Below are 25,693 nucleotides of genomic sequence, written 5' to 3' on the forward strand. Positions count from 1 at the left end.
CGGGTGCCACCTGATGCAGGCTCACGAGTAATGAGACTCGGACGGCATCCCTCTTTTGCGCAACGCTCGAATCGCAACCCAAGAGAAAACGCTGGCCATGCGGAAATGAGAGTGGGCTACGAGCTGAGCCATACAAGTCAGCTACAGCAGCCAAGAGAATGGGCATCCAGAGCAGCTACTGCAGCAGTGCCAGCCCTGCGGACGATACTATCCTGGTTTGGTTGAATCCTTCTCAGTTCATCTCAGCCCTAACAAAGATCCAGGCCCATCTGCATCGATGGAACCAACAACATTCGGCCCAAAGAGCCAGAAAGAGCAATTCTCGTATACGGCCGTTGACGATCTGCATTTCATCGAGGGCCGGTTCTTCCACCAGTCGATCTCATTACCGCCGCACTGCTGCACTGCTTTTGCTGTTGCCATCGCTTCTCAGCAACCACATGCGACCACTATTTAGTACCCCTTCGGCCCAGCACCACACCACCACCCAGCCAGGCGCCTTTGATATGCCGTTGGAACGTCCAGAACTCGTAGGCGAAGCATCCAACAGCACCAATATCAACTGACGGCATTGGCGGGAATGGAGACACGACAGACCAACCCGAGGAAATTGGCGCCCACACCAGCTAACCTTGTTTCTGCCAACCACAAGCCGTGGCGTGATTCCTTCACAGTCCTTTCTTCACCACCCTTCCAACAGCCTCCGCCACGTGGTGCCCCGGAGCTGTGCTCCCTTTTCACTTCCAGAAATCTTCTTCCCGCAGTGGTTGCACGAGAGAGCCCAGCCGAGCCTCCGAATGTTAGCGACCATCGGCTTCTTGTCACTTCTGCCCTACACAAGTACGATTCCAGTGCCGGCATCACAATCACAATCACACGCGCACGCACACGCACACGCACAGGTACACCCCTTTGCAGACTGATTAGTTTACTTGACACATTTGGCCCCCTTCTGCCCACCCAAATGCTACGCCGGTTGACTCGCTCCATGGGTGTGCGCAGTTACAAACACTCGTAATATGTACAAGAAGCAGGGACAAGCAAGAGTCTTCACGTCGGGCTTTGCTTGATAATAGACTGTAATATGATGTTTCTTTCCGTGCTCCAGATGGATTCCAGACCCTTCAGCCACAAACCTAAAGTCCAATTTACCCTATCTAGCGCGCCATCGTCCAAGCAAGTAGCGTCTTGTCTCGCTCCTTGGCTGCCATATCATTCCCATGGGCTGCCGGGCAAACACTCATCGTAACCGTACATTCTCAGCTGATTAATTGCATGGATCAATCAACCTGTCACTGCCCATCTCATTCCTGCGTACTCGTATACTACTTAGCATATGGGGGCAAACCCCACGAATAGCCACAGCTGTACTGTGCTGTATACCGTTCTGGTTTGTGCCATGTCTTTCCTGACACCAATTTTGGCAACATTGAAAGGGAACCCCCCCGCCGGCAGGGCACATCTCGACGCCAGTCAGCTGAGCGGCTTGTCCTGTGGTACCCCATTGCCGCGGATCTCGTCTCTCTTGTCCGCCAGGCGTGTCACAGCCTGTCAAAAGTTGCCGCCGGCCGTTGGGGCCCAAGACGCAGTCCGTCCCCCCCTCCCATTTGCGGCATCTAGAACCTGCTGTTATTGTTTGCTGTTGGCAGCTTTCTCCGGAACGATTGTAGCCTTGTCATACGGCCTCTCCGCGAATTTTCACTCGCTCAGTCAGTCCATCATGTCTCATTCTCACCTGCACGTGGACTGGGACAAGACTCGTTACATACATAGTACATAAGACATGCCTTACATCAAGGGCCACCGCCTTTAGCCGCGCCTTCTACCTACACGGGCGAGTATGGAGGTGTTAATTTGTCCGTAATGAAGTGCTTACGCACTCCCCCCGCCAGCCCTCTCACCTCCCATCTGCTTGCCTATTCCCGGGGATTCCAAATTCGAAAGGCTTGCCCCAAACAAAAGAGAGAGAGGGAGAGAAAGCCATCATTCCCCCCAGACCCCGACTATCCGTTCCCGCCAGCCCTGTCGGCCCCATGGCAAGTCTCGGAGACGGCTCCGCCACTTGGACATCTTTCTCTCTCTCTCTCTCTCTCTCTCTCTCTCTCTCTCTCTCTCTCTCTCTCTCTCTCTCTCTTTTTTTTTTTTTTTTTTTTCTTATCACACGCCCCCCTCGGCTGTGTTAATTGAAGCTAAATACCTGCTTGTCAGTGCTGTCTGTAGCCTGGATTAGTTTCACCACTAGTTCTCTAGACAGCATGTTGGCAGGTTTTGCCCAAGTTGCCGTAGAGCCGCTCGCCAGGCTGCCATCTCCAACTCTCTTTATGCTTCCCGTCTAACTGTGTACGTAGAGTTAAGCGGGTAGAGAACAGAAAGAACCGCCTTCTCGCCCGTCATTCCCCTTTGCCGAGATACAGTGCCACGACTCCCAAAAGGGAAAATGTAGAAACAACTCTTCATCAGCACTCTATTAATACACGCATGTCAGCATCCGGGCATTCGGTACCTGCTCACGCACCCCCAAAATCAAATCAAAATCGAAACCAGGTGTCAATCTCGTCCCCCTCTGGTCTAGCTGCGTCCCAAACCTCGCCCAACTCTCTCACTTCCTTCTCCCCTCGTTGGCCAATTTATTTGCTTCTCTCACACGCAGTATTACTCACACGAAAAGCATTACTCGTTTGCCGAAATTCCATCTCACTTGGACAAATACGTGCTGTAACTCCGGATTCGCGTTATTGCTACTGCCACTACCACCTCCTCCTAGCCTTAATGCCACCCTTTTCCCGGCACATGCAACGCCCAAATATGATCAATCACTATTCATCAGCAGATAATCATGCAACAGCAGGATCAACACACAATAACAAAGCAAAACAGAATAAACAAGTTTTCAGCAATGAAAAAAAAAAAAGCATATCCCCCTCCTCCTTCTTTTTCTCCCCCCTCCAAAAAACGCCTTCACCTTTCCGCACACCCCCCTGTGCTAAACTTCTCACTTTGCCCATCCATTCCCAATACCACCCTCTTGCTTTTCTTTGCATGTCTCCTCCTTTTGATACCTGTAACTTTTCCCTCTCTTTTCTGTCTGTCTGTCTGTCTTTTCGTAGGGCTTGTCTTTTTGCGCCTTGCAGCTTTATGCAGTCTTAGCTCCGTGCTCCCGTAAGATGTGCCGCCTCACCCTTTCACAAGACCAGCCCCAAATCAGATGGGAGCCGAAAAAAAAAAACGACCAATAATCCACACCCGTAAAATCCTCCCGAGATAAAACGGAAAAGGATGCGCAGAGCCGCTTAAAAGCCTTCGCAAAAACGGATAATGATGTTAAAAAAAAAAAAAAAAGCCTAAGATGCCTGATTCAGGATTCTACCACCTTACAGGGTTCTCAATCCGTCAAAAAGAACTTCGTAGCATCGACAAAACAAGAAGAGAAAAAAGAAAAAGAAAGGAAAGAGAATAAGACTGAATGATTAGCACATGGGGAAAAAGGCTTCAACTTCGTATTTACTCGTAAAAATTTGTCATTGCTTAAGTGGTTCAACGATGAATCACCCCCCTTGTCTCACTCCGGCTTGTTTTCCTCCTCCATGCCCAAGGATCTGTTCTCTTTCAAGCAATTCTTACGGCGCATTGCACTACATGCGCGCTTGCAACACGAACAAATAATCATCCATCACATTTCTGAAGGATGACGAGGCCCACCTAAACCGCATGCAGAAGACCACAGATACAGAAAATAAGAGAAATCAGAAGTAAGTAAGCAAAAAAAGGGCCCCTCCCTGTAACAAGGGAAAAAATCAAATCAAAAACAGGAATCCCAGGACACAGAGAAAGCAGGCAGAAGCAAAACAAACTTTTTATTTGCTTGTCCAACTCCCCGAAGCCCCAGTCTCAACGAGCACTCGCAGCAAGTCTAATGCCCGTCATCACATCCAGCAAAAAGGGCTCTCTCGGCTTTATGCCCCATCTTCTACCAAGTATTATGTCGCATTTCGTCGGGATATTCCGTCCTCGGCGCTTTTTCTACTTGCTGATGGATTTCATTTCATTTCATTTCATCATTGGCATCTGCTGTGATGTTGGTAAACAAACATGATGCGTCACATTACCTAAACGCTGTAGCAATACTGATACTAGGGAGGGGGGTATTGATACGTGCATTGCTGCATCCACGATGGAATAACCACTCGTCTAATAGGTCCACACATCCTGGGTCTAGGTAATCTTGCACACAGTAATCCATTTTTGTTGCTCCTACTCCCGCAAATAATGATTCATTCCGTTGAAACACTTTCCCAAATGAATAAGCCAAGACCAAGACACAGAGAGAAAACGTTGCCCCGTTAATTCGCCTACACCGTAGTCGCAGATATCCCCTTGACCTTTACCACATCCATAGTCGTGTGCCAGACCCAGAACAAAGGAAAAGGGAAAGAAAAGAATCCCCGATGCTCTCTCGTGTATATTTGAGCCAAAAAGAAGGAAAAAAACAAGTCGTAATGTGAAACCACAATGAACGTCGCTCTTCCGCTTGACTCTCATCTCTGAATCAATCTTACTGTCGAAATAAATGCGTGCCGAGGGTATATATATATATATAATGAAAAGAAAAAAGAGGGACGGAGAATTAGAAGAGTTGGGGAAATGAAAAAAATAGATAAAGCAGAAAGAAGAGGGAAATAATGTGTATATCGGCCGTTAATGTGTCATCATCTACCCCCCAGGAGCTCTGAGAAAACCCTTCCCCTCTGCCCGAACCGGTGCCGTTGTAATATATGCATATCCGTCCGTGCCGATACTGTCTGGGCACATGCCTTCCGTATCAAAACAAAAATAAAATGTTCGATCTGCTATGCCGCGAGGCCAGTAACCACTAGGGGAGAGTGGTTACATTGGTATTGTGTATGTAACTCTAAGTAGTCTTGAGGTACGAGGTGCTGCTACCCTCGTGATTTAGTATGCATACGGAGAAGAGTTGTATGCGTACGTATTAGTTCGCTGCTCCATGCTCGAGCCCGGACTTGCGGTACCGCAAATATCCGTGGGTGCGGGACTATGCATGCCATTGGTGCCATAAGCAGCGGGCATGGTCTGGAGACTGCCATTCGCATGTGGTACGTAATCCGACCCAACCATCGGGGTGTCGGACATGCCCATGTACTGTGTATGCTGCTGTTGCTGCTGCTGCTGCTGTTGCTGTTGCAAAGCTTGTTGAGCGTCGTATCCCGGAGAGGGGGGCGCATTATGAAAGGTGTAGCCTGATGAGTGCATCTGCGGCTGCGCCGGCTGAGGCATGTATGCCTGTCGCTGGTAGTATGCGACCATGGCTGGGTTGGGACCATTTGTCGACATGCCGTACTGAACCATGTGATCTGGCTCTGGAGTGGTCGTCGCGGCTGGAACACCTGCTCGATTGTTGCCGTGGATCGCCATGCGGCACTCACTGCGGATTGGGGTCACAAAGTCCGCACGGAAGTTCTGAATGGCGCCATTGGGGCTCGAGCCAAGCGCAATAGCGTATTGGACGAGGAACTGAAGGTCGCCAAGATGTCGGGTTTCTAGGCGCTTTCTCAAAACACTGCTAGTTTGGGAATTCCACCGCAGGCGACTCGGGTCAGCATCTGGCCACAATGACTGTGACCAGGTACTCAAGACACTGGATTGACGGAGAAGGTTGCGCATTCTCGCCGAGTAGCTCCACTGGCCGCTGCTTGCACCCTCGTCAAAATGCTTGACAACATGGCTCACGTACTCCTTGAAGGTAGGCCCCGCATGCGCGTCGCTTGGCGCCTCGAAAACTTGGAGACAGTTCTCGAAACCGCACGCAAACACCGTCTGGGGGCACAGCGGAACCTTGGCATCGTCAAGATTCATTCTCGAACCGCCGTGAGAGTTCTTGAGATGAGCCTTGTAAGCCGTTTGCCAATCAAAGACCATCTGGCAGCCCCGATGCCGGCAGAACCATTGTGCGTTTGTGTGGTGGAAATCTTCCATGTGGCGCTTCAGGTCGTTTTTGCGTGTACATGTTTTCTGAATGCCCTCCTCAAGACAGAATCCGCAGGTAAATGAGCCCTTTTGCTTGGGAGCTGCTGTTGTGGGTGTGGCGTCCTCGGCATCCCAGGATGATTCGTCGGTAAGGGCTATGCTCGCTCGAGTCGTTGACGGGCTTGCGTTGCGCTTGCGACTGGTACTCGCTCGAGGTGAAACGTTGGAAGTGACGCTGCCACATGTGGACGACGTATCTGAAAATGCGTTGTTGCTGCTCGTTGAGTCGCACATATTTGATGAATCATCGTGCGAGCTTCCGCTGGACATGTTGCTGCTGGATAACATAAAAGATCTTTCCTCATCTGTGGTAAAGTATACATGTTAGAGGCGCTGATACAGAAGTCTCCAGCTACAACATATCAAAGTCGTGCATGTCGATCAATAAGAGTATATGAATAACTCACATGATGAAGATGGTGACTGGCGCCCTTCTTCCTGTAGCAGTCGTCCCAGTTCCTCTCGTGAATATTTACCAAGCAGGTGTCGAATCATTTGACGATCGACACGCTCTTGCTGGGGTAGATTGAGTTCGGGCGACATGCCCTCCTGATCCGGCCAAAGTCCCTGCGCCATGTCTGTCGTAAAAACCAGTCAAGCAGAAGAAATTGGCTATTCCAAGACCATATACGGAAGGGGGGTGAATATTCCTTAGAATTGAATAGAGCAAGGGGTTCTTGATGCCAAGCCACAGAATTATTTTGATGCGGCGTTGAGCCCAAGTTTAAGAAAAAAAGACAGGGCCAAAGGTTGAGCTGGCAATGGGTATATCGAGAGACGTGGGGGACGTTGCACGTTATCTCGATCGGTTATTATAAGCAAAGGTCGGAAAGACGACTTCAAGGCGGTGAGGAAGTTGTCAGATATAAGTAGCAGTATCCGTGAGAGTTCAAGACGCGGAGAAGAGATCCATATACTCGTCAGAAGGAGGCGGGCAGGGTATGGTAAGAATTAAGTGGGATGCCGGTTGGCGATGGGAGGGGATCGCTCAACACGTGCTGACCGAGGCGTTCGTGTAGGCCCGTGGTCTAGCTTCCGTTTTGTCAGACGATGCGAACAAGCACTGAGTATGACGATCACGAATTTTGAGTTGCTAGAAAAGGTCTTGAAGCTTGTTTTGCAGCAACAGGAAGAAAGAGTCGGTTAAAGAATTAAGATGCGCCGGAGGCGTCTGTCTTTATGGAGTCGTGATCTGAGGGAGGGCTCCGCCTCGGTCGACACGGCACCTCCTCTAGTGCGGGCGTGCAAGCAGGAACAAGGACGAAAATCAATGCCACGCAGAAAACACAAGGCCTTCGATTCCACCCGGCTAGATGGCGATGAGATAGCAGCAGTAGCAGCGTGTGCGGAGCGTCGCCGAGCGGCCTCAAGGCAAACGCCCCCCAATATGGGTGCGCTCTTCCTTGGAAACCAGACGAGCCGAAGTGCTAGTACATACGAGCAATCGACCCGTGTGCCACTGACAGCACGAGGGAGCGCATGCGTAGGACGCTAATAACAGCTGGGGGGGTGTGGGAGAATCAGAACGACGAGATGGAACGGCTTTTCGACAGGCGGGTGACAATGGGCAGCAAGATTCCCACCGGCCACAAGCTGGCAGCTGCGGATATCGCTCGCTCTTGCTGGTATAGGATAGGTCGAATGGATACCTTCTTTTCCCTTCTCCCATGTCCAAGGGAGTTAGTTTTGCGGCATCCAGAGACCTACTAGCCTTTTCCACCTTAGTGGTTTCTGATGCTGATTGTACTTAGTCCCCTTTATCTCGCCTATGGCTGCAGTCTTTCCGTGGTGCAAGCAACTTTGGACTTGTATGTAGGGCGTGGTGATAGCGCCAGCAGTAGGCTACTACTAACATGACGGCTTGCTACCGTACCGACGGTTCGGGGGTCCACCTACAAGGCAGTCCATGCCCGGGCCAACTTGATGAGTGAGCAGGTGAGGGGTGTGCGGCATGAGACGGTATGGGTCGAGTGGCTGTCCATGCACCATCGATGGATCCAGATACAAGGCCGGGTAGCGGTCACCAAGCCAGCGGACTGGAACCGCGGGTTCCACCCAAGAATCCAGGGATTGAACCATCGAGACGAAACATAGGTTCCCAAAGGCTTTGGAACACAGAAGCAGGCGGTCCATATCCCCAGACAAGGGGCACCAGTTTGGAAGCACGTATAATATAATACGGCCTCATTGGGAACGAGAAGGGAGCTGCAGGGTCAGTTGTCCCATGCTGTTAGTGCTCGTGCCATCTCTTCCCTTGGCTTTGCAGTTTATTCAATGCATCGTTAGCTTGCATCCTTTCCATTTCATCAGAGTATTGGGCTGAGAAGGTTGGGCAGAAGTCCCAATGCAACGTCAGTACCAAGCAGAAAGCACTTGAGCTGCGCTGTGAAGAGACACTGGCTGCCCTCCATGTTGCATCACATCAATACGGGGAGCCAAGAAACGGATAAATTTTATGCCCGAGTTTCTAGATGCCAGATGCAGGCTGCCAGCCACCGAGATGTGTGGAGATGCAGCCGTTGGGTTGGACCAAGAACTTTCGTAGGCAGCGAAATACCTGAGCAGCAACGGCGTGGCTAGACGACATGGTGAATTACCTAGACGAGCAATTCCCAACCGGAGAGATGCCAGAGTTGAGTAAAATTGAGTGCCACGACGTCAGTCTTCTCCACGCTGCTGTAGGGCAGAGCTACATGAAAAAAGGACCGAGTATTGCGACTTTGTGTGAGAACAAAGAGAACTTAATGAGGCGCCAAGTATCCGCCGTCAGCCGTAGTTGTGCGGAGTACTGTACAATGCCCTGGTCCTCGAGGAACAAGTACGAGTAACTCATATCCTCTCCACCCTGGTAGGGCCGGCGTGCGGCCTAAGAAGCATTCCCGCATTCCCTCCACGCACGCCTCTCACACGACCCGACAGCAGGGCTGAGTACGACTGGGATATCCCAGGAGCATTAGTGAACGACAGGGCGGAGGGGCCGTGCTCTCGGGACCAGATTGCGATGTGATTTGGGAATCGCATGGGCCTCTCGGCAGCCACCCCTCCCCCCCTTTTTTTTCCCTGGCTAAAGCGTCTGGCGAGACAAAAGAACCCATCGCAAGATGCCATTACTCACCTGCCAGCGGGCTGAAGTAGACAGAGACTCGTGGCTTGACTCTGTAGTTATCATGAATTTGTGCGCGTCAGATACACCAAATTGATTGCACGTCAAGCATATCGCCTAGATATCTCCATGACCTTACCTCTCCTCCAACGCTCTCAATGGCAGCATGCATGCTTTTCTTAGCTGCTTTGTTATAAGCTACAGCCTCCGTGGTATTGTTAGCCCGTATTAAGGTCGAGATGATCAGCTTCATGAAACATATGTATGCAGGGAAAAGGGTGACGATGGTGGTGATATGCTCTCCGAAACGTGTCAGCCATGTTTTCGGCATGGCTTACCGCCGGAGATTGTTGCGGATATGAGGGGAGAAAAGAGTCATTTACCTGTTCGTCGGTAACGCTTTGAGAGGTTGTAATTGAACATGCATGAACGACCGCATTGGCACACAGCTAGAGTTTGATATCCGAGTCAAGAACGCAGAGATGCCGGCCCATTCGACAACTAGCGACAGCCGGACGGACGAACTCGGATTGGCAAATCCTGGCAATCTCTTGTGACCAAGGCGGGCGTGCGGTAATCCATTGAGCCCTGCTCGCTTTCGAAGACAGTAGCAGTTCTCCGTACTTAGACTAGCAATCGTCTGCTGCAAGTAATGTATCGTTGGAGAGCTAACCGTAAGGCTGCCCGGTGAAAACATGACGACGGCCCCTCCCCCCTTTTTAGGATACTAGGCTCCTCGTTACTCCCTTACCGATCAGACTACTGCTCCGTTCCATGAGCAGGGCCCTCGGAGGTGTTTGGTGGAGAGCGTACCTGTCCTGTATCGTACAATTGCCCGCGCGGCATGGGCGCAAGTATCAAGTAGACTATATTCGTACCCGTACGGTAGCAGATGCAAGCGCTTGAGTGCATTGACGACAGGCTGAGGCCGTCGCATCCTACAACAGCTAACTTGAGCCGGTCAACGTTCGTCTTTGTATCCGGACGCTATGGTGCCATGTATTCCGTCAGCTACCTTAGTTCGCATAGTATGCCACACTTGTACAAGCATCGGATTAGGGCCGTCCTCAGTGCGGATATAACGGTTTCCGGCGCAGTGACATCCGCCTGCGAGACATGGCTTGCAAACCGCGCCGCAGGTATCGAGTGCCATTGGCCGGCACGAGTTGCCAGCAATCGGGTCGGGGATAACGTTGACGTGAGGGGGATGGGAGATGGGGGATGGGGAATCAAATCAAAAATGCATCGTCGGTCCTTAGTCATCAGGCAGCAGACAAAACAAAGATCCAGCTTCCGAAATTGGGGCGATCGTTGAGCAGCAGCATGGATGCCAGCCGGACTAAATGGCAAAACGGCGGGTGCGTCAGAACGGCGGTGATGCGGTGCGACGGACACGCGCTCAGTTGGACGACCAACAGCTCCTGCACACGACGGCATGAGATGAGATGCGATGAGTGCAGTGCAGTGCAATACAATGCGAAGAAGCCGAAGCAATGCAACGTGATCGGTCACAGCTCGGGATCAAAGGGAGGGACGCAAATAAATCCGAACAGTACTCCGTACTCGTAAGACCGACGACCCCAATGCATCTCGGAATAATACAAGCACCGACTGGGCATCAGGAAGATGGAAGGAGGGCCTCTGATCTACTTGGTACCTCTGCTGCATCACAGCCTTCCCCCTAATTCCCCCGCCTCGTCGTCTTCCTCCCATCGTGCCTTTTACCCTTTCCCTTTTTCCCTTTTTTTTCCTCATCGGATATAATGGTGTTGGTGCTGATGTTGCAGACAAAAAAAATTGGGTGAGTTTCACCCCTGGCCAACGATCGTCCCGGGCTTCCCGTCAGCCAACAAAAAGACCCTGACGGTGACGGACCCGAGAAAATCAAATCATGATCTTCTGGCCTGATTCGAATGCCATTGCTCAGCGCTCAATATGGACCCCAGCAAGGTGCTCCAGCCGTGCTAACCCCTTTCCCGTGATTGCTATTGTAATCACTGGCCAAGCGACAGAGCCGTTGCAAGGTCAACCACCTGCCCATGTGGTGTAGGGTATACGAGGACTCTCTCTGTCCATCTCCGGTCAGTCTCTTCGGACTTGCTCCCTAGCCCCTCGCTGTTGCTGACCTGAATCGAATAAGGCCCTGAGCCCACACCACACAGAGGAAAAGTTCAAGAGGCGCTAGGCGGCCTTCTCGATTATGGATCCGCGTCTGATTCCAGATCCCGAACATGTTCATTACTCGTACGCAACGTTGTCCGCAAATCATGGACCTCCTGGGCGAGTAAGCACCTACTCTGCACTAGTGGTATGGAGGGTATTTGTTGCGCCACCAAAAGCATCTGAATGAATGGTTTCCCATTGCTCGGAGGATATCAGAGCAGATACTTGGCATGTATGTACATCATCTGAGCATCTCTGGGGAGAGGGACACCGAAATAGCTGGACCCATCTATGTGGGTTAATCTTCTATTACGAGTACTAGTACTGAATCTGTAGTACAAGTACGAGTGCCGTACAAGTACTGCGGCTGGTGGTAGTGTTATGACTAGCAATGTTCTTGATAAGTGCTCCAGACTGACTAGCAAATAGGGATAAACACCAGTTGACAGGGGTTCAAGCCCAGTCAGATCGCTTAAGACCTGAGGTCTCCATCCTCATCATCTTCAAGTGGCAGCTAGGTCCACTCATAGGGCGGAGCTTTGGTCACCACCTGGCCGTGCTTGTTCTGTACGAATGAGCCACAACTGCCACCTCCGCAAAAAGCGCAACCATTCCGTCTTTGCCCTCGATATCTGCAGTACCACCTTACTTCGCTCAATTAGAGTGTTAGCATGAACATAAGCATGCCTAGACATGCCTAGACATGCAAGTACTCGTACTACCAGGCATGCTACCCGCAAAAGCTGCCAACGGCAAGTTGTCGAAAGCTTGGCCTCTTGCATGACATCCGGCACCACTCGGCGGCTTTGCAACCTACCCCAAATTGTGCCTCAGGTTGCCAGCACTAGTGCTAATAATTATCAGATGCTTGCGCCAGAAGCGATCGACTAGACTTGCTTCGATGCAACTACTGGAAGCGGTACTAGGCACGGAAAACTTCCGTAGCCATAAGCATTTCTAATCCGACAAAGCACCACTACTAGCCCTCCTGATTCACATGGAGCAAGAGCAAATTCCGCACTACTCAGGTGTTTGTGTAGGTGCCTGGCCTTGAGATGATCAACCCTTGGGCGCTAACGAGCTCCTTGCTGATGAAGTCACCGCTTATCCATCAAGAATCCGCGCCAGACGTTGTTTTAGCCCGTCCCGTGGCGTCGAATGCTCAGAGAAGGCGAGGCGGCATAATTAGCCCACTTTACCACAACGTGGCAGATGCTAGCCAGCCTCACCAATCTTACATACAGCAGTAGCTGCCTCGGCATCTTGTACTTCCGCCAAAGATGGGCGTCTTTTAATCAGTGCTCAAGTATGAGAAAGTATACACTGTTACTATCAAAAGGGAAGGGGAAATAGGGCGCTTCTATGTTCTATGTCCGGTGGTAATGCCCTGACCCCAGTATGCTGCTTTCTCATGCAGACACTGCGGTGTTCCAGCATTGCAGGTACAAGCAGTACGAGCATTCATGCTGCAATCACAGAGCAATAGGATCATACAGTTGTTGCCCACTTGGCGCCTTTTCAATCCTTGCTTCACTTTGGCCCGTCACTCTGGTCTGAGAATTTCTCCGTTCCGTGAATGGCGCCTTGATTCTGATAGCCTTACCGGGAGGGCGCAAGCGTCGACATGTTTGCCATGGCTGTTCTATTTTTGGGATAAGGGGGCAGCTTGATGACATTCGGGACGAGTGCTAGTCAACAGCCTATTGATCCTCATCGATCAAGGGTAACAGGGTGTCGGCTTCTACTTTTGTCTAGCATGGACACTGCGCCAGTTATTCTAGTAGGATGTGCGGACGACACCCTTGATCAAGACTCGGGTAAGGTGAGGCTGCATTTACGCACTGACGTTGAAATACAGCTATGCGATTGACTAAGACGGAAGATACGTGAAATGTTCTAGCATCTACTGGCCTGGAGAGGACAAAGACCCTGTGTCTACTGAGTGCTCGTCCGGCAGATGCCATTAACCACGATTATGACTCTTGTTGGTGCTAGTGTGGGTGACAGGGACTGTGTGTCTCGTCTCCGGAGCACGTACGGATCTGGAATACGCCCCCCTTCCGATTGAGAACTAGCCGGACCAATGATACGAGAGGCCACTGGCAAACCCTCGTCCGAGATGAAAGGAGGTAGTCCAACATGGATGCGAGCACAAATTCCCACTGCCGCCGTTGACGGGCGAGCTGATACAGAGTAAGTCATTGCGAGCGAGCCTGGCGTCTTGGTTTGGTGGTTGGATCTGCTGCCCCTAAACCGTTTAGTAACATACGGAATGGAGAACGGAGCACTAGAGAAACAGGCGAGAACCGTCACAAACCAGCACGCCCCGGGGTGTCTTGTGAATGTTAATGCGATGAGTGCCGTTTTCCGAACAAGAGAAACCCGTTGACCTGGAGGGGCCGCATTGTGCGCCGTTGTGTGATGCCGCTCCAGGCCCACGACGGGCGAATCAGGAAACCACTGGCGGCACTCGGCGCTGCTCGGCGGCTTGGACATGTGGCATAGATGCTGCAGTCTGTGGCTAAAGGAAAACGACATTGAGATTCTCCTACAGCTTTGGCCGGCAGTTGAATCATATGTGGTATAGCTCCTCAATGATGACTGATTCGTGTCCAATCCTGGCAACGACTCAAGCCAAGCACCTTTGTTTCATGGCTACAGAGTACAGGTAGGAAACAATCTATTACCTGACACAGCTAGTTTACCGTATTCCAACAGAAGAAGGGAGACGCCTTTGTTAGTGATTACTCTTCTCCATACCAGCCGCTTCCCACTCCCTACTTTTCCCAACACACTGGTCTGGTGGTGCCACCTGAACATCCTCCGCATTACCGACCACAAGGTCCGCTAAACAGGCGGCAAAACCATTTCGGCCCAATGACGGAAGTTGGAATTCCTTAATGAGCTTGCTAAGCCTTACAGGTCCTCACCCTCCTTTGACAAAAGGTTAGCCTAAACAGTCATTAGTCGAAACGGGAAAGACATCCAGATAATGGTTGGTTCCAAACGACACCCCCCTTAATGTTGAGAGAAGGGGAAAAAAAACTGACCTATCCCCTACATGTCGAATGCTCAGTCTGCCGACTAATATCTTACACTGTTTTCGTTCGCTTCTCGTTGGCCATCTCCGGGCCATACCCGGCAAATAGAGCGTCATACGGAGTATGCCTAATAACACGGAGTACAACTAGCAGCCATTTTTTCTTGCTGGCCATCCCCACCTTTCGGCGCTGGTGACACCGCGCTATTCCCGCATCCTTGCTGGTTGCCTTGTGCCGACAAGTCATCTGGCCCTTGATGATTCCTTTTGAGAGGGCTTCAAATTTGGTAGAATATGACTGATGAGGCGTCTCCGTGTGCGAAACCCAGATGGGCTGTATATCCGAATGCAAGAAATTCCTCCAATGGGCACACAACACAACCTCAGTGACAGGATCGGCAGTTAATTGCCACGGATGAACTGATTTGCTTTCCAGGAACACCCTTTTATCATTGGGCTACACTCCGTGGTGGTTGCGATGTTTACTAATTTGGTGGCTGGCCACAAGTCTATCATTTGTTGGAATCACGCCACAAAACAGCCTAAGCACCGGGCAAAGATGACGAACAATAGCAGAATGGAAGAAACATGGTAACATGATAGGAAGCCAAAAGTGTCTCCGCCTTGTAAGCTTCGACAGTGGCCGTGCGCCATCCGAGGCATTTACTCTTTCCCTCTCTCTCCTTCTTTTCGACTGTGGTTTGTATCAGTCTCTCAATATGTTTTTGCCGACGCTTGCGCCCTTTCGGCAGTTGTAATCTCGGTATCCTCATGACGCGCCATCACTCTCACGCCAAGGGCAGCAAGGACGGAAAAAGGACGTACGCTCGGCTACTCCTCGATGCTAATTGGGTACCGACTGCTCCCCCCTTCCCTTTTGCTTTTTTTGCCCTTTTCCCGTTTTCCAACCTCTCATAAGGCTTGGCTATGAGATAGACTTTTGTGTGTGGGGGGGTGCCAGGCGGCCAATCAATCGTCGATCCTCTCTCTCTTTCACACCTTTTACACACCCCCTTTCGATATCTCACCAGACGGTGTGCTTTTTTTTTTCTTTTCTTCTCTTCTCCTGTCTTTTTCTGTTTTCCGATTGGCGTGGGGGACAAGGGGTGTAAGAAAAAAGTGAGCATCAGTGGAACGGACTTTTTGTTCATTCGGCCGGGATGAAACTGAACAGGTGTAAGACGAAAAAAAAGTGCCCCAACGATCAACTTGTTTTGTTTTTGGCAACTACCCGAAGGAGCTGGTTGCAAGGCCATGCGAAACAGAGTCTTGGGAAATAAATTCTCCTTTGGTCCGTAGAAGCGAATTAGGCTTTTGTCCGGGGGAGGGCGATTTGGGCATGGGAAAAGATGAATGGGAAAAAAGAATCCGGGTTAATCTTCATGGGTAGGGTATTTTTTTGCTGAGGGACTCCTTTTTTTTCGGTTCGTTCTTTTTCCTGCCGTGTCTCACTGAGACAACTACCGAACTGTGAACCGAGTTTCACAGGGATTATACATCATATTTGCTCATTCACCGGCTCATGATGCGGATGAACGCTCTGTTGCCTGCGATACCAGGACTTGTAAGTGTAGGGTTCAATGTAAATCAAAACATGGTGGAGGAATTCCAAATTCTTTTTTGCTCCACATACATACATACATACATGTACGAGTATGTTTATGTCCGGGGTGTATATATGCTTTCTTTTTTTTTGTATTCCAAATTGTACTTGTCCCATGTCAAGATTCTTCTTCTTATCCCTGTATTAAAAAAAAAAAAAAAAACAAAAAGAGGTTAAAAGAAGAAGAAGAAAAATGGCAGGCTATCATCTATCCAAAATACATAGGCGAAGAACAAATAGATGACAGAGAAGGGGGGAGAGGAGGACACAGCCTCGCATCGCAAACTCGTCACATTACCTTTTTTTTTTAACTTCTTGACCTGTCCCATTCACCTGACCTGTCCTCCCTCGACTATATAGACGGCGCTCCCTCGAGCGGGCCGGCTCACCACGACAGCCTGTTCCTTCTGCTCGTCGGTCAGGTCCATCTTGGCGTAGTACTGCTGCTCCAGCGCCTCCTTGACGGCCTGCACCTTGTCGACGGGCACGAGGTGCACGCTGCATCCTCCCCACCCAGCTCCCGTCAGCCTGCTGCTATAAGCCCCGGCGCCACGTGAGATGCGGCATATGTCGTCTAGCTCTGGGCAGCTGCATTCGTACAGGTCCCTGCACGAGTCCTGCGTCTCGTTCATGAGCCGGCCCAGCTCCTGGTTGAACCGGGTCGTGTCCGTGGCCCCAGTGTGCAGGGGACGCTCCAGCAGAGTCAGGAACTCGAGGACTCGCAGCGCCTCGGTGAAGACATGCAGGGCTCGCTGCCTGAGCTTGAACCGGTCAGCGCGGACGGGGAATCTGGACATGAAGCGCTTCTCTAGCTCCGGCACGGACATCTGGAGGACGGCGGCGATTTCCTCCCGCGTGTAGCCGTCCTCCCGGGTCAGCGTCTCCTTGGTCACCTCTACGAGCTTGCGCAACTCCTCCTCCTTACTAAGGCTCTTAGCAGCGGCATAGTCAGATCCGCCGTTGTGGTAGAAAAAGGTGTCATGGAATCCCTGGAGACTAATGCCGAGAGGACCTGCGTCTTCTGGCAACTGCGTACCAGGTGGGTTGAGCACCGCGTGAAGGTAAGCAGCCGCAAAGCTGACCTCAACAACACGAAGGTTGTAGTGGATGGGTCCTGTGACGTGTTTGTTGGACGTGACAAAGGATTGTGCGATAACAAAGCACAGCTCAGGTCTGGTAGGGGGGAACTTGACGGCTCGGGCAGACAAGCCGGGGGTGAAGGACACGAATGTGGCGGATCCTTGCTCTGAGAAGACTGATGCAGATTGATCCATGCTGTGGCGGTGATTGTCAGCAATTGTACGATTCACAACGAGGATCTGTACGAGAGTCTATGCGGTAAGGCAGGGGGGCAAGGGCGAGGGGGAGGGGGGGAGGTGTGGATTTGCTTCAGGGCAAGCATGTAAGAGTAGAGTTACGTGCTACTCGGCAACTCAGCCAGATGCGTGTCCACCTGCTGCGAGGAAAATCATCGAGGACGGTACCAGAATACGGGAACATGGGAGAGGCAGCTCAACGGAGTAAAACGGAGTAAAATGGGGCCACAGTCACCAAAAACTTACCCTCCAGAGTTGACCCCAACGGCTCGCTCGCTGACGATGGCGAGTTCTGTTAGCTCCTTCTTGTCCACCGTACTCTCGCCATTGGCAGCCATGACGGCCAGAGCACTGGCTGTGACAAAGGCGGCGCTTGAGCTCAGCCCTCCGCCAACGGGAACGTTGCCGTCCATAAGCACCTCCATGTCGCAGGGGCGGAAGTCGGCCCCTTTCTTCTTGTACAGGAGGCCCAGGGCGCCGCGGAGACCGCTCTTGAAGTAGTTTGTCCACTCAAACTTGGTGGAATCAATCTCGACATCGCCTCCGATCGGCACGTCAAACTCCCTGGGAGCAAACTTTGCATCCTGGACGTTGCGCACGTGGATCTTGAACGTCGTTGCGTCTGCGGCGACAGGCTTGGTCGAGACGGCGATGATGGCATCGGCAGTGATGGCCATGGGCAACACCGAATAGAGCGAGTAGTCGATGTGCTCGCCGATGATGTTGACTCGGCCAGGCGATCGCGCAATGAATTGTGCCGGGTGGCCAAACTCCTTTTCAAACTTGGAGAGCAAGTTGTTCCATCGTGGCGTCTCTACCTCAACCGCAGTTGGGGGGTAGATGTCTGCCAGAGAGCTTGCGACTGGGACCGGGCCAGACATTTTGCACTCCCTTGATGTGATTTTTTTTCTTTTCTTCTCCTTTTTTTCTTTCTTGATTTTTTGATTTAGAATTGTCTGGTAATGCAGCCGGACTTGGTTGCAGCCAGTGTCAGGAGACGAAGATAATAAAGACCCCGCGATCAAAGCTTCGCTCTCCAAAAAACAGTACCCCGCAGTGGTTTTCGCAGGGAAATCAGGGGTTCTTTTTTTCGCCCTCTATGACGTATGCAGATCTGGAGCTTCAAAAAAAGAAGAGAAAATAAGCAAGTTCAAAGCCTCGTCGATCGCTTATAGCCGGGTATGACCAAACAGGATCAAGTGCAAACAAAGATGGACAACTTGACACGTTGCACAAAGACGGTCAGGAGGAGGGAGATGGTGACGAGAAGAAAACCCGGCACAAAAGTCTATAGAGGTATCCAAGTATCGCAGACAATCCGGATGACACGCGATAGATATTGTCAAGGTGGCGATCCTTTTGGCGTGACCGTGACCTTGAGGACCCCGCTAATATCGTCGGCGGTTTTGCGGGTACTACGGAGAATGTACGAACGGCTTCGTGGAGCCCAGGCCGTTAAGCGCACGAGTGATGTTGCGTCAAACGAAGCTGAAAATCTCGTGGCGCGATAGCAATGGAGAGCTCTGTGTCGTGTTTGCTGCTAGAGTTGCGAAGCTAAATAGTCGAGACCAGCGCAATCCCGCGGGAAATCCATCGGGTTTCGATCCTGGGCCGAAAGTAATGGCGAGATTTTGCTTGTGGACAGCACCACAATTTCAATTTAGGTGAATACTAATGCATCAAGCCGCGAAAGGATCCAAGCCGGAAAATTATTCGGGAATGACTGTGTCAAAAGACCAGCAAAAAAAAAAGCGCTGTTAGGTAGGTGGTATAATGCTGTTGACAAGCGCGGTTAGTGACAACGCAATAGAGCATCACGCATCACGCATCACGCATCACGGACTGGATCTTTGAAAATCTTCAGACAGATTCTGATGAGTTTTTGCGCCCCAGTTAACAGCTGCATGCTGAGAAAGATGTATCGCTCTGAAAGCACAGGCGAGCTGTTTGGAGTATGCCGTTCAACAGAAACGACTGGCTGGCATCTGTCAACCAGCTGGTATTGATTAAAGGCTTTGGCGAGTTGTGTCTCAACCTGGCCAACCAAGAAGAACTCCAACTTTACCCAAGTCAAAATAGAGAGGAAGAGGAATAGAGAAAATCCAAACATTCCAACCTCGGCCTCTCCATCATTCAACGCATCTGATCGATGAACATTGGCCACACGCGCCCATCTCATTGCTCTTGCAGACACGTGCCCGCCATCAACTTCAACATACAACAGGCTTGACACCCATGGAGCTCAAAGAGAAGCGCTCAGTCATTAGCCGTGAGCTGAAAACCCTTGAACCTGGCTCTCTCTACATTACAATCTCTGTTCCTCGATCCAAATCTCACCAGCATTACGGCCTCGGTTCGGATGTCAGCTATCCGACATCCCTCTCGGAGGATCTGGACTTGGCGTTGTATGAAGTTTCTTGTGCCAAGGGCATCGATAGAGAAGAATTCGACTGGGGCGTTTATTTTCATCGAGATTATGGCAACGGCACCTGGTACGGACTCCGCAGGCTAAGCAGCACGATCGACACCGGCATGGACGGTACTCGGGGTTCCAGCATGTCAAGCATGGGTACGACAAATATGGGCGATGGCGCCAGCGTCCCGTGTTCCTTGCCCTTCTACACTCTCTCCAGGCAGGAGATGCGTCTGTCGCCACGTCTGCAAACCCGAGTGGCTGCCCTTATCAGGGTCTTGCGCGTGCCTGATTGCTTCGCAGACGGCCTGACACCCTACCTGGATTGGCTGGCAGTGCAGACGGCACCCAGTGCCATGAGGTCTTTTATCTGGGCGACATCCATGTATCTTCGCACGCGTCATCACTTTTCGACATATCTCAATGGCACAGCTGGCGATGTGGCAGCGACGGGCTTCACCACGACAGGGTTTCTTCAGGAGGCACTTGACTTGGCGTACAAGGAGGTCTGGTATGGGTTGGGAGGCCAGCTGCCACGGCCGATGATAGCATCGGCGTTTGGGGTTGAGATTGTCCTGGGGGAGGCTAAAACCGCAAACATGCAGCAGCAGCAGAATGCCGACCAAAATGCCGACCAAGATGCCGACCAAGATGCCGATGGTGAATCAACCCAATATCTATTGGGGTATATATATCAGCACGCAGAGACAGGGCTTTATGACACCCCTTGGTGGAGTAGCATTACCTATACGGGGGTGGTTGTTTTCAAAGCCATCTCGATCGACTCATCGATTTAAGCATTCAAACACCGGTTCCCCCTCGATGCTCATCGCCAAGGATTCTGGGGCAAGAAGTCAGGGGAGAGGGTGAAACGGGGGTGTGATTTTTTTTTTTTACAAATCATTCAGGATGGACTACTCTCCTGCAGGCCCATGCAAAGAAAATGGAATTCCCGGTGATAAAGCACAGCGACAGATAGCCAGGGATAGGGGATAATGCTTGCAAACAGGAGTACAAGTGCCTGCTCCGTGCTTCTCAAGGGGTACGTGTAACCGGTGAAGGCTCCGTAGCTGCGCATGGGTTCGATAATTGACAGCTTCACACCCCTCCCTGACCGATGCTTGGCCCATTCATGGTGGAAACGAAACTGGCAGGTCTGCAAGGGCCTCGGATGCTTCCCCAGTCTCTGTCTACCGGAAATAAGTCCGCAATTATGCCACAATGTTAATGCCCGTTATCTCCAGAGACGAAAATGCGGAGTTATCTGCTTGTAGCAGGTAGCCGTGGGTTGTAAGAGTTAAGAGCCAGTGCTTTTCAATGTAACTACAGTATGCAGAGCAAGTCAGACCGCTGCAAGCATCATCCCCGTGGCATATGCCGTCTCCTGATGGGCGTTGTAACCGTCTCTGAGCATCGAAATGTTGGCTTACTTGCAGCCCAGCCTGACGAGGCGTTTCACGGAGTGGCGGTTATCCTTGAATTAACCATGATAACTGCTGGAAGGTCGGCGATTTTGCTGGCCATCCCTGCTTTCGGGCTGCTGACATCCATGAGACACTTGGATTTTTTGGGCAACTTCGGCGAGGGTTGAGCTGATGCTAAATTAAGGCGTCCCATGTGAGATTTGTAAGAGCTTATCGAGACAGTTGATGGTTTATTTTGTCGTGTATTCCGACAAAATACCTATTATTTCAAATACCCATTTGGGGGCGTCATAATGAGACATGAAGCGAATGCGAGGGGTGTACAGCATTATGCTATACTTGGCAAAACTGATTAGTATTCCAGGTTTGCATTAATACTTGCTAGGCACAAGCGAGGATTGCGCCAGCAAGATTAGTACCTACCTACTATACCACGAATATGTAGGTACGGCACACTTGTAAAGCAATCATGGCGTGTCATGTTGTGTAACGTCGAGGAGAGCCGGGAGCTGCAACTGTCAGTGGACAAGGCGGCCGGGTGTCGATCATTCCGATCCGTCCAAGCCGTCTTGCCGTCGATGATATCTGACGTGCGGCTTGGCTGGAGACTGGCCGGCGAAAACTATACCCAAATGGGTCCAAGGGAAAAGGAGGGGAGATTGATTGGACATAGGGTGGCAAGCAATGACGAATGAGACACCCAAAACAACTTGAAGTCTCGCGTCGTCGCCACTCAGGTCTGTACTGTAAGACGATACTGTACTGTCCTGTAGGTAAAACGCCCATGTGCCTCGTCGCACAGAATACCTACGCCTCTCTCCCAACGCCGTTTGCGACGTCAAAACCTGCTGCGAGAGGCTTGGGTCGCACAGTACGGCCCAATGAGTGGCCACGTTGGCTGGGCTGGCGATGCTCCGATGGGATTCCGCGCTAAACGCTGTTCTCGTCCCACCCGCGTTCTGCGCCAGACTGGACTGGACTGGCAATCGAATCTTCCATCTCCACACGTATCGCGCAGACCCATCAGATCTCCTCAGCCAGGACAAGGGAGCCGCTGATGTGAAGAGAGGGGAAGAGAGAGGGGTAGAGGAAGGGAGAATAGAAGAATAGAAGAAGAAGCAGCAGAAGAAGAAAAGGAAGAGAAGAGGAAGAGAAGAATAGAGCAGATGCCCGTACTCAGCTTAGCTCCTCCCTCGTCTGACTTCTCTGTGCTTCTCTCTCGTGTGGGATCCCACGCGTGGGAGGCATAAAAAGGCAAGATGAGGGGTGGGCAGCTGATGAGGGGCAAGTGATGCACTGTGCAATAAGATTGCCTTAGCACCACCTCTTACCACCTATTACCGTCAATGTTAGCAGTGCCTAGCGTAGCTCAAACTCAACTGTCCTTGGCTATATAAACCTGACCGCCCATTCCCCTCGCTGGCTAGAGCTTGATCTGTTAACCACCCTGCAAGCAAATCCAAATCTTGGAAATCTCAAACCACCAGCCTACCAATCTTTCTCTTCACCACTTATCAACCAATACCAACATCATGGGCGGTTGCGGCTGTGCTGAAACTGGCGCCTGTGGCTGCGGCACTAGCTGCACCTGTGACGGCTGCCCTGTGAGAAAATAACATGCCGCCGCCGAGATGAAGACGGTGTTGGAGGAGTCGCTAACTGATCGGTACATAGCACAAATAAACTGGGCAATGCTCTGTACTCGATCTAACGTTTCCTCTACGACATCGTGTGAGCGACGAGTTGCCATCGCAAGGCCGATAAGACTGCACGATCAACATGGATTATGACGACTGGGACAAGTACGTGGAGGAACAGCAGACGAAACAAGGGGGAAATGAAATAAATAGCTAAAATCAAATAACAGAGATTGATTTTTTTTAATGAAGCCCTTGATATCTGACTTGGTGATGAATATCGTAGCGCGACCTAATTATTCTAACCTATGTTGAACTACTCTAGATGCTCTCTCGTAATGTTGGATGCGTACTGAGTACCAAACGACCTGTATCAGCATGTTGGGGTAGGTAGATACGAATCTCTCCATAGAGGGGATCTATCCACAGAGTTGGTGGCTGGCCCAGGTTTCATCCACTGCATCTACGTTGTATATCTGATGCAGTCCAGAACATCCCCATCCAAAGTGTTTGTAGGGTAGAGGCTGTACGTAGAGGTGGATGTCGACATGTTTTGCCCGTGCCTGTACTTCCAAGCCCTGAGGAAAATACAAGTACCTGTAACCAACTCATATAAACCTACCTAATCCATATATATCTTTGCCACTATCAAGAGCCCAACAGCTCAACCTTGGAGCTCTATTCTATTTCCTCCACTATCTTTAAATAGCCTGTCAGTGCTGTATCTGCCGAGTGCTAATGCAGCGCTCCCTGGAAGCGGTACGTATCCACGGAATGCTGCCGAGAGCACTAAGGAATATCTGGAGTCTTTGATTGGGCCAGGCCGCCCCAGGTGGGTCGCTCTGACATCAATCCTCAGGTTGGACAAGCTCGTCACGCCTCGAGCGGCTTTTGCTCATAACGACCAAACGACGATACGCCTCTTCCGCCATACGCCGCTGCCAGCACACGCCATATCCTGCTCGACCACTGCCTTGATACGCCTTGTCATATAGACTTATTTCTTCACATCCCGAAACCGCTTTCCTCTGACCCAGCGCCATCCCGTCGCGTGTCCAGCCAGCGCAGAAGATGCTACGAACCGAAATCTAGCGTTCGAATAGTCCTACAACAGCTTCGATAAGACCTGAGAGAGCGTCGACAACATGGACTCGTCGGCCAAGGCCGAACCTCGCACGTCGTCCTCGGCCATCCAAGCCGCCACCGACGATCGCCCATCGGATGCGCCGCGACGATGCTTCATCTGCCTGACGGACGAGGAGCCCTCGGATCCCCCAGGCTCGTGGGTTGACCCATGCCCATGCACGCTGGAAGCGCATCAGGACTGCATGCTCTCCTGGGTGACGGACTGCGAGCGGTCTAACAAGCCACTCAAGTGCCCAGTGTGCAAGGCCGACATCGAGATGGACGGCCCGTGGGACCCCATCGCCTCTCTACACAACGCCATACAGCGCAAATTCACCCGCGCAAGCCCCTTCATCCTCCTGACTGGAGTGTCGGTGGGAGTTCAGTTTAGCCTGCAAATGTACGGCGCCGTGGCGTTGTGGACATTTGCTGGCAAGGAGGCGCTGCTTCAGTTTGCCCTGGGACCTGATATGCTCATCGACGGGCGATCACCCGGAGCGCTGAGATTTGCCAAGGAGCGCATAGTCAACGCTCTGATTCTGATGAACGTTGCGCCGACATTGCTCATTAGCCAGCTGCTGCCAGGTCTTACTAACAGATACTTTATGCAGTCTGCATCTATTGTGAGTTTATTTCATTCACGATGACATTCTTGATAGTGCACTGTAGATAAGGAGGACAAAGAGAGAGGACAAGAAAGAATGCACGCCTAGTTTGCGAAAACGTTCTCGACATATGCTGACATTCGGATCTTCACCAGTACGGAATCTATAGCATGATTCGAAATGACAACTTTTTGGAGTGGCCGCCATCACCCCGTATGGCCATGGTGGCGCTGCCCATCATTCGCAAGGTGTACTACAGCTTCTGGAGGGACTTTGTTATGCCGTATGAAGTGAAACTCAACCGACAAATCTCGGGCCTACCGCCACTCGATCCGCAGCAAGTGGCTGATGGTGTTCTCAATCGGCAGGATGTTGAGCGCAACGGAGAGGGTGGATTTATTGGCCTTCTCCAGAACATTCTTGATGTCCTGGATCCCGATGAAGAGGAACCAGCTGCTGGGGCTAATAATGGTGGGCGCGAGGCACGACCAGGGGCTCAGCATGAGATACGTCTGGAACAGCGGGAAGAGGGAGACGAAATCAGGGTTGAGCTTCTCATTGAAGAGGTGATTGAGGATGCAGTTGACTTGAACGGGGTGGCCAACGATGAGCAAGATGGCCATGCGCGCTGGGATCAAGCCCAGGATGACGCTGCCAACGAACACGCTCAGGAAAACCAGCGCGAAGCACCCCAGGCGCCACCCGCAAGGAGGATGGGGCTCGGCGGTCTCCTGTCAAACGTGTCCAACTCAATCGTCGGGGCGCTCCTTTTGCCAGGCATCTCCTTTGCAATGGGCGAGGCTTTACGACTGATACTCCCACGGTCTTGGACAACAGTCCCGCCTAGGAACCACTGGCTGTTTGGACCATCACCGTCGGGTCGGCCTGGCCTGTTGCAGCAACAATGGGGGCGCAGTCTGGTGGGCGGGTGCCTCTACGTCGTCTTGAACGATGCCATCCGGGTGTACAGCAAGTCTCGCCAGGTGGCAGCCATGCAGAACCGGAAGGTGAAGAACGTAGACCGACCACGACGGAGAAAGTAAAGGTGGAGCATTTGGAAGCGACTTGTTATTGCGATTCGTTGTGCGTCAGGGCTGCAGCGAGCATGGGAAACATGGGCATGGAATGGAGTTTTGGGCGGAATCAAGGCAGGGCTGCTATTCAATCTGCGGAACCGCATCTTCGTATTAGACTGGGACTGTCTACTGAGGGATGGGTGGAA

General features: G+C 51.5%; 5 protein-coding genes across 5 annotated transcripts; 3 read left to right on the forward strand and 2 right to left on the reverse strand.

The window, feature by feature from the left end:
* Nucleotides 1-5,280: 5,280 nt before the first annotated feature.
* On the reverse strand, nucleotides 5,281-6,618 carry TRIVIDRAFT_125918 (uncharacterized protein; the record flags this gene model as incomplete). The annotated part of the gene is made up of 2 exons (XM_014103053.1): nucleotides 5,281-6,347; nucleotides 6,450-6,618. Coding segments are annotated over 2 exons (1,236 nt in total), but the record flags the coding sequence as incomplete, so codon positions are not given.
* A 4,267-nt stretch (nucleotides 6,619-10,885) lies between these two features.
* On the forward strand, nucleotides 10,886-11,880 carry TRIVIDRAFT_110657 (uncharacterized protein; the record flags this gene model as incomplete). Its single annotated transcript, XM_014103054.1, has 3 exons — nucleotides 10,886-11,226; nucleotides 11,286-11,540; nucleotides 11,738-11,880. One exon carries the CDS (start codon nucleotides 11,037-11,039, stop codon nucleotides 11,193-11,195), a length of 159 nt encoding a protein of 52 aa, XP_013958529.1.
* Nucleotides 11,881-16,043: 4,163 nt separating this feature from the next.
* Nucleotides 16,044-18,148, reverse strand: TRIVIDRAFT_229813 (uncharacterized protein; the record flags this gene model as incomplete). The annotated part of the gene is made up of 2 exons (XM_014103055.1): nucleotides 16,044-17,226; nucleotides 17,514-18,148. The coding sequence occupies 2 exons, from the start codon at nucleotides 18,146-18,148 to the stop codon at nucleotides 16,281-16,283; spliced, it is 1,581 nt and encodes a 526-aa protein (XP_013958530.1).
* A 1,354-nt stretch (nucleotides 18,149-19,502) lies between these two features.
* Nucleotides 19,503-20,477, forward strand: TRIVIDRAFT_61117 (uncharacterized protein; the record flags this gene model as incomplete). Its single annotated transcript, XM_014103056.1, has 1 exon — nucleotides 19,503-20,477. One exon carries the CDS (start codon nucleotides 19,503-19,505, stop codon nucleotides 20,475-20,477), a length of 975 nt encoding a protein of 324 aa, XP_013958531.1.
* A 3,475-nt stretch (nucleotides 20,478-23,952) lies between these two features.
* On the forward strand, nucleotides 23,953-25,514 carry TRIVIDRAFT_3339 (uncharacterized protein; the record flags this gene model as incomplete). The annotated part of the gene is made up of 2 exons (XM_014102907.2): nucleotides 23,953-24,489; nucleotides 24,627-25,514. Coding segments are annotated over 2 exons (1,425 nt in total), but the record flags the coding sequence as incomplete, so codon positions are not given.
* Nucleotides 25,515-25,693: the final 179 nt, after the last annotated feature.

This window comes from Trichoderma virens (genome assembly GCF_000170995.1).
Source record: "Trichoderma virens Gv29-8 chromosome Unknown TRIVIscaffold_4, whole genome shotgun sequence".
Classification (NCBI taxonomy): Eukaryota; Fungi; Ascomycota; class Sordariomycetes; order Hypocreales; family Hypocreaceae; genus Trichoderma; species Trichoderma virens.